The 11,798-nt window shown below is 39.4% G+C and overlaps 1 protein-coding gene across 1 annotated transcript in view; it reads right to left on the bottom strand.

Moving 5' to 3' along the window:
* Window positions 1-7,658: 7,658 nt before the first annotated feature.
* Window positions 7,659-11,798, bottom strand: part of LOC116066766 (gastrula zinc finger protein XlCGF57.1-like) — a 5,018-nt gene continuing 878 nt past the window's right edge. Inside the window, exons 2-4 of the mRNA XM_031322927.2 lie at window positions 11,071-11,266; window positions 9,771-10,152; window positions 7,659-9,448 (exon numbers count right to left, since the gene is read on the bottom strand). Of these exons, the coding sequence (XP_031178787.2) occupies window positions 8,492-9,448; window positions 9,771-10,152; window positions 11,071-11,266 (1,535 nt within the window). The 3' untranslated portion in view covers window positions 7,659-8,491. The remainder of the gene's footprint in view (window positions 9,449-9,770; window positions 10,153-11,070; window positions 11,267-11,798) is intronic.

Here is an 11,798-nt window from a genome sequence, read left to right as displayed (position 1 = left end):
CAGGGTAGAAATGCAGTGAAAGTACTAATACTACACAGTGTAGCAATACAGTGAAAGTACTAATACGACAGTGAAAGTACTAATACTACAGGGTAGAAATACAATGAAAGTACTAATACGACAGTGAAAGTACTAATACTACAGTGTAGAAATACAATGAAAGTACTAATACTACAGTGTAGAAATACAGTGAAAATACTAATACTACAGGGTAGAAATACAGTGAAAGTACTAATACTACAGTGAAAGTACTAATACTACAGGGTAGAAATACAGTGAAAGTACTAATACGACAGTGAAAGTACTAATACTACAGTGTAGAAATACAATGAAAGTACTAATACGACAGTGAAAGTACTAATTCTACAGTGTAGAAATACCGTGAAAGTACTAATACTACAGGGTAGAAATGCAGTGAAAGTACTAATACTACACAGTGTAGCAATACAGTGAAAGTACTAATACGACAGTGAAAGTACTAATACTACAGGGTAGAAATACAGTGAAAGTACTAATACGACAGTGAAAGTACTAATACTACAGTGTAGAAATACAGTGAAAGTACTAATACTACAGTGTAGAAATACCGTGAAAGTACTAATACTACAGGGTAGAAATGCAGTGAAAGTACTAATACTACAGTGAAAGTACTAATACTACAGGGTAGAAATGCAGTGAAAGTACTAATACTACAGTGAAAGTACTAATACTACAGGGTAGAAATACAGCCAAAGTACTAATACTACAGTGAAAGTACTAATACTACAGTGTAGAAATACAATGAAAGTACTAATACGACAGTGAAAGTACTAATACTACAGTGTAGAAATACAGCAAAAGTACTAATACTACAGTGTAGAAATACAGTGAAAGTACTAATACTACAGGGTAGAAATGCAGTGAAAGTACTAATACTACAGTGAAAGTACTAATACTACAGGGTAGAAATACAGTGAAAGTACTAATACTACAGTGAAAGTACTAATACTACAGGGTAGAAATACAGTGAAAGTACTAATACTACAGTGAAAGTACTAATACTACAGGGTAGAAATACAGTGAAAGTACTAATACTACAGTGAAAGTACTAATACTACAGGGTAGAAATACAGCCAAAGTACTAATACTACAGTGAAAGTACTAATACTACAGTGTAGAAATACAATGAAAGTACTAATACGACAGTGAAAGTACTAATACTACAGTGTAGAAATACAGCAAAAGTACTAATACTACAGTGTAGAAATACAGTGAAAGTACTAATACTACAGGGTAGAAATGCAGTGAAAGTACTAATACTACAGTGAAAGTACTAATACTACAGGGTAGAAATACAGTGAAAGTACTAATACTACAGGGTAGAAATACAGTGAAAGTACTAATACTACAGTGAAAGTACTAATACTACAGTGTAGAAATACAGTAAAAGTACTAATACTACACAGTGTAGAAATACCGTGAAAGTACTAATACTACAGTGTAGAAATACAGCAAAAGTACTAATACTACAGTTTAGAAATACAGTGAAAGTACTAATACTACAGGGTAGAAATGCAGTGAAAGTACTAATACTACAGTGAAAGTACTAATACTACAGTGTAGAAATACAGTGAAAGTACTAATACTACAGGGTAGAAATACAGTGAAAGTACTAATACTACAGTGTAGAAATACAGTGAAAGTACTAATACTACAGGGTAGAAATTCAGTGAAAGTACTAATACTACAGTGTAGAAATACAGTGAAAGTACTAATACTACAGTGAAAGTACTAATACTACAGTGTAGAAATACAATGAAAGTACTAATACGACAGTGAAAGTACTAATACTACAGTGTAGAAATACAATGAAAGTACTAATACGACAGTGAAAGTACTAATACTACAGTGTAGAAATACAGTGAAAGTACTAATACTACAGTGAAAGTACTAATACTACAGTGTAGAAATACAATGAAAGTACTAATACGACAGTGAAAGTACTAATTCTACAGTGTAGAAATACCATGAAAGTACTAATACTACAGGGTAGAAATGCAGTGAAAGTACTAATACTACACAGTGTAGCAATACAGTGAAAGTACTAATACGACAGTGAAAGTACTAATACTACAGGGTAGAAATACAATGAAAGTACTAATACGACAGTGAAAGTACTAATACTACAGTGTAGAAATACAATGAAAGTACTAATACTACAGTGTAGAAATACAGTGAAAATACTAATACTACAGGGTAGAAATACAGTGAAAGTACTAATACTACAGTGAAAGTACTAATACTACAGGGTAGAAATACAGTGAAAGTACTAATACGACAGTGAAAGTACTAATACTACAGTGTAGAAATACAATGAAAGTACTAATACGACAGTGAAAGTACTAATTCTACAGTGTAGAAATACCGTGAAAGTACTAATACTACAGGGTAGAAATGCAGTGAAAGTACTAATACTACACAGTGTAGCAATACAGTGAAAGTACTAATACGACAGTGAAAGTACTAATACTACAGGGTAGAAATACAGTGAAAGTACTAATACGACAGTGAAAGTACTAATACTACAGTGTAGAAATACAGTGAAAGTACTAATACTACAGTGTAGAAATACCGTGAAAGTACTAATACTACAGGGTAGAAATGCAGTGAAAGTACTAATACTACAGTGAAAGTACTAATACTACAGGGTAGAAATGCAGTGAAAGTACTAATACTACAGTGAAAGTACTAATACTACAGGGTAGAAATACAGCCAAAGTACTAATACTACAGTGAAAGTACTAATACTACAGTGTAGAAATACAATGAAAGTACTAATACGACAGTGAAAGTACTAATACTACAGTGTAGAAATACAGCAAAAGTACTAATACTACAGTGTAGAAATACAGTGAAAGTACTAATACTACAGGGTAGAAATGCAGTGAAAGTACTAATACTACAGTGAAAGTACTAATACTACAGGGTAGAAATACAGTGAAAGTACTAATACTACAGTGAAAGTACTAATACTACAGGGTAGAAATACAGTGAAAGTACTAATACTACAGTGAAAGTACTAATACTACAGTGTAGAAATACAGTAAAAGTACTAATACTACACAGTGTAGAAATACCGTGAAAGTACTAATACTACAGTGTAGAAATACAGTAAAAGTACTAATACTACACAGTGTAGAAATACCGTGAAAGTACTAATACTACAGTGTAGAAATACAGCAAAAGTACTAATACTACAGTTTAGAAATACAGTGAAAGTACTAATACTACAGGGTAGAAATGCAGTGAAAGTACTAATACTACAGTGAAAGTACTAATACTACAGTGTAGAAATACAGTGAAAGTACTAATACTACAGGGTAGAAATACAGTGAAAGTACTAATACTACAGTGTAGAAATACAGTGAAAGTACTAATACTACAGGGTAGAAATTCAGTGAAAGTACTAATACTACAGTGTAGAAATACAGTGAAAGTACTAATACTACAGTGAAAGTACTAATACTACAGTGTAGAAATACAATGAAAGTACTAATACGACAGTGAAAGTACTAATTCTACAGTGTAGAAATACCGTGAAAGTACTAATACTACAGGGTAGAAATGCAGTGAAAGTACTAATACTACACAGTGTAGCAATACAGTGAAAGTAATAATACGACAGTGAAAGTACTAATACTACAGGGTAGAAATACAATGAAAGTACTAATACGACAGTGAAAGTACTAATACTGCAGTGTAGAAATACATGGAAAGTACTAATACTACAGTGTAGAAATACAGTGAAAATACTAATACTACAGGGTAGAAATACAGTGAAAGTACTAATACTACAGTGAAAGTACTAATACTACAGGGTAGAAATACAGTGAAAGTACTAATACGACAGTGAAAGTACTAATACTACAGTGTAGAAATACAGTGAAAGTACTAATACTACAGTGTAGAAATACCGTGAAAGTACTAATACTACAATGTAGAAATGCAGTGAAAGTACTAATACTACAGTGAAAGTACTAATACTACAGGGTAGAAATACAGCCAAAGTACTAATACTACAGTGAAAGTACTAATACTACAGTGTAGAAATACAATGAAAGTACTAATACGACAGTGAAAGTACTAATACTACAGTGTAGAAATACAGCAAAAGTACTAATACTACAGTGTAGAAATACAGTGAAAGTACTAATACTACAGGGTAGAAATGCAGTGAAAGTACTAATACTACAGTGAAAGTACTAATACTACAGGGTAGAAATGCAGTGAAAGTACTAATACTACAGTGAAAGTACTAATACTACAGGGTAGAAATACAGTGAAAGTACTAATACTACAGTGTAGAAATACCGTGAAAGTACTAATACTACAGGGTAGAAATGCAGTGAAAGTACTAATACTACAGTGAAAGTACTAATACTACAGGGTAGAAATGCAGTGAAAGTACTAATACTACAGTGAAAGTACTAATACTACAGGGTAGAAATACAGTGAAAGTACTAATACTACAGTGAAAGTACTAATACTACAGGGTAGAAATACAGTGAAAGTACTAATACTACAGTGAAAGTACTAATACTACAGTGTAGAAATACAGTAAAAGTACTAATACTACACAGTGTAGAAATACCGTGAAAGTACTAATACTACAGTGTAGAAATACAGCAAAAGTACTAATACTACAGTGTAGAAATGCAGTGAAAGTACTAATACTACAGTGAAAGTACTAATACTACAGTGTAGAAATACAGTGAAAGTACTAATACTACAGGGTAGAAATACAGTGAAAGTACTAATACTACAGTGTAGAAATACAGTGAAAGTACTAATACTACAGGGTAGAAATTCAGTGAAAGTACTAATACTACAGTGTAGAAATACAGTGAAAGTACTAATACTACAGTGAAAGTACTAATACTACAGTGTAGAAATACAATGAAAGTACTAATACGACAGTGAAAGTACTAATTCTACAGTGTAGAAATACCGTGAAAGTACTAATACTACAGGGTAGAAATGCAGTGAAAGTACTAATACTACACAGTGTAGCAATACAGTGAAAGTAATAATACGACAGTGAAAGTACTAATACTACAGGGTAGAAATACAATGAAAGTACTAATACGACAGTGAAAGTACTAATACTGCAGTGTAGAAATACATGGAAAGTACTAATACTACAGTGTAGAAATACAGTGAAACTACTAATACTACAGGGTAGAAATGCAGTGAAAGTACTAATACTACAGTGAAAGTACTAATACTACAGGGTAGAAATACAGTGAAAGTACTAATACGACAGTGAAAGTACTAATACTACAGTGTAGAAATACAGTGAAAGTACTAATACTACAGGGTAGAAATGCAGTGAAAGTACTAATACTACAGTGAAAGTACTAATACTACAGGGTAGAAATACAGCCAAAGTACTAATACTACAGTGAAAGTACTAATACTACAGGGTAGAAATACAGTGAAAGTACTAATACTACAGTGAAAGTACTAATACTACAGGGTAGAAATACAGTGAAAGTACTAATACTACAGTGTAGAAATACCGTGAAAGTACTAATACTACAGTGTAGAAATACAGTGAAAGTACTAATACTACACAGTGTAGAAATACCGTGAAAGTACTAATACTACAGTGTAGAAATACAGCAAAAGTACTAATACTACAGTGTAGAAATACAGTGAAAGTACTAATACTACAGGGTAGAAATACAGTGAAAGTACTAATACTACAGTGTAGAAATACAGTGAAAGTACTAATACTACAGGGTAGAAATACAATGAAAGTACTAATACGACAGTGAAAGTACTAATACTGCAGTGTAGAAATACATGGAAAGTACTAATACTACAGTGTAGAAATACAGTGAAACTACTAATACTACAGGGTAGAAATGCAGTGAAAGTACTAATACTACAGTGAAAGTACTAATACTACAGGGTAGAAATACAGTGAAAGTACTAATACGACAGTGAAAGTACTAATACTACAGTGTAGAAATACAGTGAAAGTACTAATACTACAGGGTAGAAATGCAGTGAAAGTACTAATACTACAGTGAAAGTACTAATACTACAGGGTAGAAATACAGCCAAAGTACTAATACTACAGTGAAAGTACTAATACTACAGGGTAGAAATACAGTGAAAGTACTAATACTACAGTGAAAGTACTAATACTACAGGGTAGAAATACAGTGAAAGTACTAATACTACAGTGTAGAAATACCGTGAAAGTACTAATACTACAGTGTAGAAATACAGTGAAAGTACTAATACTACACAGTGTAGAAATACCGTGAAAGTACTAATACTACAGTGTAGAAATACAGCAAAAGTACTAATACTACAGTGTAGAAATACAGTGAAAGTACTAATACTACAGGGTAGAAATACAGTGAAAGTACTAATACTACAGTGTAGAAATACAGTGAAAGTACTAATACTACAGGGTAGAAATTCAGTGAAAGTACTAATACTACAGTGAAAGTACTAATACTACAGGGTAGAAATACAGTGAAAGTACTAATACTACAGTGTAGAAATACCGTGAAAGTACTAATACTACAGGGTAGAAATGCAGTGAAAGTACTAATACTACAGTGTAGAAATACAGTGAAAGTACTAATACTACAGTGAAAGTACTAATACTACGTGTATAAATACAGTGAAAGTACTAATACTACAGTGAAAGTACTAATACTACAGTGTATAAATACAGTGAAAGTACTAATACTACAGTGAAAGTAGTAATACTACAGTGTAGAAATACAGTGAAAGTACTAATACTACAGTGAAAGTAGTAATACTACAGCCTACAACTTTTAACTCAATCAATCCCATTTACACACAGTCTGGTCTCAGAGCATTTTAAATTACATAAACAGAAATAACAGAGAAATGCATCAGAGCTGTAATATAATGGTGTGTGTGTCTCTGTGTGTGTCTCTCTGTGTCTGTGTGTCGGTGTGTGTGTGTTTGTGTGTGTGTGTCTGTGTGTGTGTGTGTGTCTGTCTGTGTGTCGGTGTGTGTGTGTCGGTGTGTGTGTCTGTGTGTGTGTGTGTGTGTGTGTGTTTTAATCAGAAATCAGAATCAACAACAACAGATATTATCCAGTAAACTCATCTGCAGTTTAGGATGTTTTTAACTTTAATAAATGTGTCCAGAAGTCAACAAGGAATCCTGATCCAGTCTACGTACTGATGTCATAATAATAATAATAATAATAATAATAATAATAATAATAATAATAATAATAATAATCTAATAATAATAATCTAATAATAATAAAATAATAATAATAATATAATAATAATAATAATAATAATAATAACTTTAAAGTAGTTTCAGCCCGTAGATCAGCTGTTTGCTAACGTTGTGATGTCATTCTTCATCAGCTGTTAGAATATGATTTATTGTCTCTACTTTGGAAAAGAAAATCACAAAATTCAAAACTTCTAGAATCTCAATAAATGAAAATCAAAACAAAAAAATCCAATCAAACGGGGACAGAACTTATCGTCACAGCTGGATGGAGTCACAGCTGGATGAGTCAGAGCTGGATGAGTCACAGCTGGATGAGTCAGAGCTGGATGGAGTCACAGCTGGATGGAGTCACAGCTGGATGAGTCACAGCTGGATGAGTCAGAGCTGGATGGAGTCACAGCTGGATGGAGTCACAGCTGGATGAGTCACAGCTGGATGAGTCACAGCTGGATGGAGTTATAGCTGGATGGAGTCACAGCTGGATGGAGTCACAGCTGGATGAGTCAGAGCTGGATGGAGTTATAGCTGGATGGAGTCACAGCTGGATGGAGTCACAGCTGGATGAGTCAGAGCTGGATGGAGTCATAGCTGGATGAGTCACAGCTGGATGAGTCACAGCTGGATGGAGTCACAGCTGGATGAGTCACAGCTGGATGAGTCAGAGCTGGATGGAGTTATAGCTGGATGGAGTCACAGCTGGATGGAGTCACAGCTGGATGAGTCAGAGCTGGATGGAGTCATAGCTGGATGAGTCACAGCTGGATGAGTCACAGCTGGATGGAGTCACAGCTGGATGAGTCACAGCTGGATGGAGTCACAGCTGGATGAGTCACAGCTGGATGGAGTCAGAGCTGGATGAATCACAGCTGGATGAGTCACAGGTGGATGGAGTCACAGCTGGATGAGTCACAGCTGGATGAGTCACAGCTGGATGAGTCACAGCTGGATGGAGTCATAGCTGGATGAGTCACAGCTGGATGAGTCACAGCTGGATGAGTCACAGCTGGATGAGTCACAGCTGGATGAGTCACAGCTGGATGAGTCACAGCTGGATGGAGTCACAGCTGGATGAGTCACAGCTGGATGAGTCAGAGCTGGATGGAGTCATAGCTGGATGAGTCACAGCTGGATGGAGTCACAGCTGGATGAGTCACAGCTGGATGGAGTCATAGCTGGATGAGTCACAGCTGGATGGAGTCACAGCTGGATGGAGTCACAGCTGGATGAAGTCTCCGTCCTGACGCTTGAGGTTCGGCGGTAGCGGTGCTGCCTCCATGGCGTCCGGCTGCGCGGCTGCAGCGGCGGCGTGTACCTTCATGTGCGAGTCCAGCGAGCGTTTCTCCTGGTAGCTCTTGGTGCAGACGCGGCAGGCGTACGGCTTCTCGCCGCTGTGCGTCAGCAGGTGCCTCTTCAGGTCGATCTTTTGCACGAAGCCTTTGCTGCACAGCGGGCAGCCGAACGCCTTCTCTTTCTTGTGGAAGCGCTCGTGCGTCTCCAGCGAGATCTTCTGGCGGAAGGTCTTCCCGCAGAGGCTGCAGACGAACGGCTTCTCGCCCGTGTGGATCCGTGTGTGCGAGTCCAGGTTCCCGATCTGCCGGAAGCGTTTCCCGCAGACCCTGCAGGCATACGGCTTCTCGCCCGTGTGGATCCTCTTGTGCACGTCCAGGTGCTGGCTCATGGTGAACTTCTTCCCGCAGACATCGCAGGCGTAAATCCGTGGCTTCCCTCCTGTGTGGCTCTTGATGTGTCTCTTCAGCACCGTGTTTTCTACGAAGGTCTTGCCGCAGAACTCGCAGATGTACGGGCGCTCGCCAGCGTGCAGCTTCCTGTGTCTCTCCAGAGAGCCCTTCCTGGGGAAGTCCTTCCCGCAGTCGGAGCAGCTGAAGGGCTTCTGCCCGCTGTGCGTCCTCATGTGGACCTCCATGTCCCGGACGCTGAGGCCACAGATCTCGCACACACGGCCTGTTTCTCTGTGGCTCTGGATGTGGAGCTGCAGATCGGACGAGGACTCGGCCCGCTCGCCGCAGACACCGCAGCGCCACTCGGGGTCGTTGAGGTGCGTCTCTGCGTGCCGCACGAAATTCCCTCTGTTGTGGAAGGCGTTCCCGCAGACGCTGCAGCGGTGAGACGGCGTCAGACTCGACTTCCTGCGTCTGCTGGAACCCGGAGTCTGCTCGGGACAGAAGAGACAGGTACATAATTATATACAACATCAATTATATTACTGTCTCTAAGAGCGATGCACCTGTACATCGCTCTTAGAGACAGTTATATAAGAAATACAATCTACATAAATATAAAACAACAGCTGTAAGATAAATACAGTACATATATTGTATAAAAACTACTTGTGATACATAGAGTACCAGTCAGACATGTCCAAACTTCTGCATGCTCAGTACCTCTACATACACTAATGGAGAGATCACACACACACACACACACACACACACACACACACACACAAACATGACGTTGCCATGGAAACCGACCTTGCTGTCCGGTTGGTGGCTGCGTGCGTGGCGCCTCAGGTCGGCGCCCTTGCTGAAAGCTTCCCCGCAGACGTCGCAGCTGAAGGGCTTCTGGGCGCCGTGCGTGCGGGCGTGCGTGGCCATGTTGCCCTTCTGGCTGAAGCCCTTCCCGCAGACGGAGCAGCGGAACGGCTTCTCGCCGGTGTGCAGGCGCCGGTGCGTCTCCTGGGCGCGGATGGACGGGAACTTCTTCCCGCAGACGTCGCAGGTGCGGCTGTGGTCGCGGTGAGTCTGGAGGTGGAGCTGCAGAGCGCCGCTGGACTCCAGACGCTCGCCACACAGGCCGCACACGCACGCAGCCTCCGCCAGGTGCTTCTCCACGTGCTTCATCAGGAAGCCTTTCCTGTGATGAAGAAAATCCATTAGCTCCATCTTGTCTTTCTGTCCACTGGGCTGAAACTACTTTAATAACTTTATTATATTTATAATGATTATAACTTAATAACCAACTAACTCTAGATAATATTCTGTCAGACCAAAAGAGGAAAAGAGTGTGTGTATCTCTGTCACCTAATTAATACTGTCCTTCACCACGGTCTCATCACCTAATTAATACTGTCCTTCACCACGGTCTCATCACCTAATTAATACTGTCCTTCACCACGGTCTCATCACCTAATTAATACTGTCCTTCACCACGGTCTCATCACCTAATTAATACTGTCCTTCACCACGGTCTCATCACCTAATTAATACTGTCCTTCACCACGGTCTCATCACCTAATTAATACTGTCCTTCACCACGGTCTCATCACCTAATTAATACCGTCCTTCACCACGGTCTCATCACCTAATTAATACCGTCCTTCACCACGGTCTCATCACCTAATTAATACTGTCCTTCACCACGGTCTCATCACCTAATTAATACCGTCCTTCACCACGGTCTGCATGCTGACACACCGGCCGACAACAGTGCTGCAGGGGGGGGGGGACACGGTGTAGCCCAGTTTACCTCCCACTCAGGTCAGGTCAGGACATCCACCCAGAACTACAGGAGGAGCTGGAGAGGCAGAGCTTTCTCCCCACCGAATTAGACTAATAAAGTCAGGATTAAAAACACAGAAATGCTTGGTTCAGGTTCGGGCAGAGAATCTAAACTCTACCCCTGACCCTGACCCAGCAGACGGTCTGGGTCTGCGTCTACGCTAACGTCCTGAATGTCTTTTCAGTGTCTACAGCTTCCTAAGAACTTCTCAGAGAATAGAGCTCATGTGGACCGGACTCTGAACTGGACCTGAGACAATGTTTACTTCCTCACCTGTCGAAGGACTTCCCACACACTCTGCAGCTGTGAGAGGCTGCTTCATCTTCCTCTTCTTCCTCCTCCTCCTCCTCCTCGACATCCAGAGGGTCCAGAGAGTCGGCCCGGCGGTCCGGTTCAGGAACATCTGGTCTGCAGGAGGAGCCAGGCGGAGCGTCAGAGAGAGTCTGGACACCTACCGACAGACATGACTCTGAAAAGACAGAAACACACACACTCAATTATTAGATTACACACACACACACACACACACACACACACACACACACACACACACACAGACAGACAGACAGACAGACACACACACACACACACAGAGACACACACACAGACACACCTCAGCATGTATCTGACTGTCTATTCATATACATAGTGTTATAACTGATCTACTTCACTAACTAGACCAACTGTCTCTTTACACCATCTCAGCAGTGATATAGACTCTCTGTTCATGTATATTACACATCCATCAACTTACCTACACCTCACTACGTAACTGTCCACTTATTCTGCACTTTATGTAGCCTTTATGCAGCCTTTATGTAGCCTTTATGCAGCCTTTATGTAGCCTTTATGCAGCCTTTATGCAGCCTTTATGTAGCCTTTATGCAGCCTTTATGTAGCCTTTATGCAGCCTTTATGTAGCCTTTATGCAGCATATTGTATTCTGTGTTCTTGTACTATGTTGAATGTGAAACTATTTGTTGTCGTGCACGCATACGCTT

This window comes from Sander lucioperca, chromosome 16 (assembly GCF_008315115.2).
Source record: "Sander lucioperca isolate FBNREF2018 chromosome 16, SLUC_FBN_1.2, whole genome shotgun sequence".
NCBI classification, from domain to species: domain Eukaryota; kingdom Metazoa; phylum Chordata; class Actinopteri; order Perciformes; family Percidae; genus Sander; species Sander lucioperca.
Note: the sequence above shows the minus strand (reverse complement) of the source record. Positions and strands in the feature narration are given on the sequence as shown.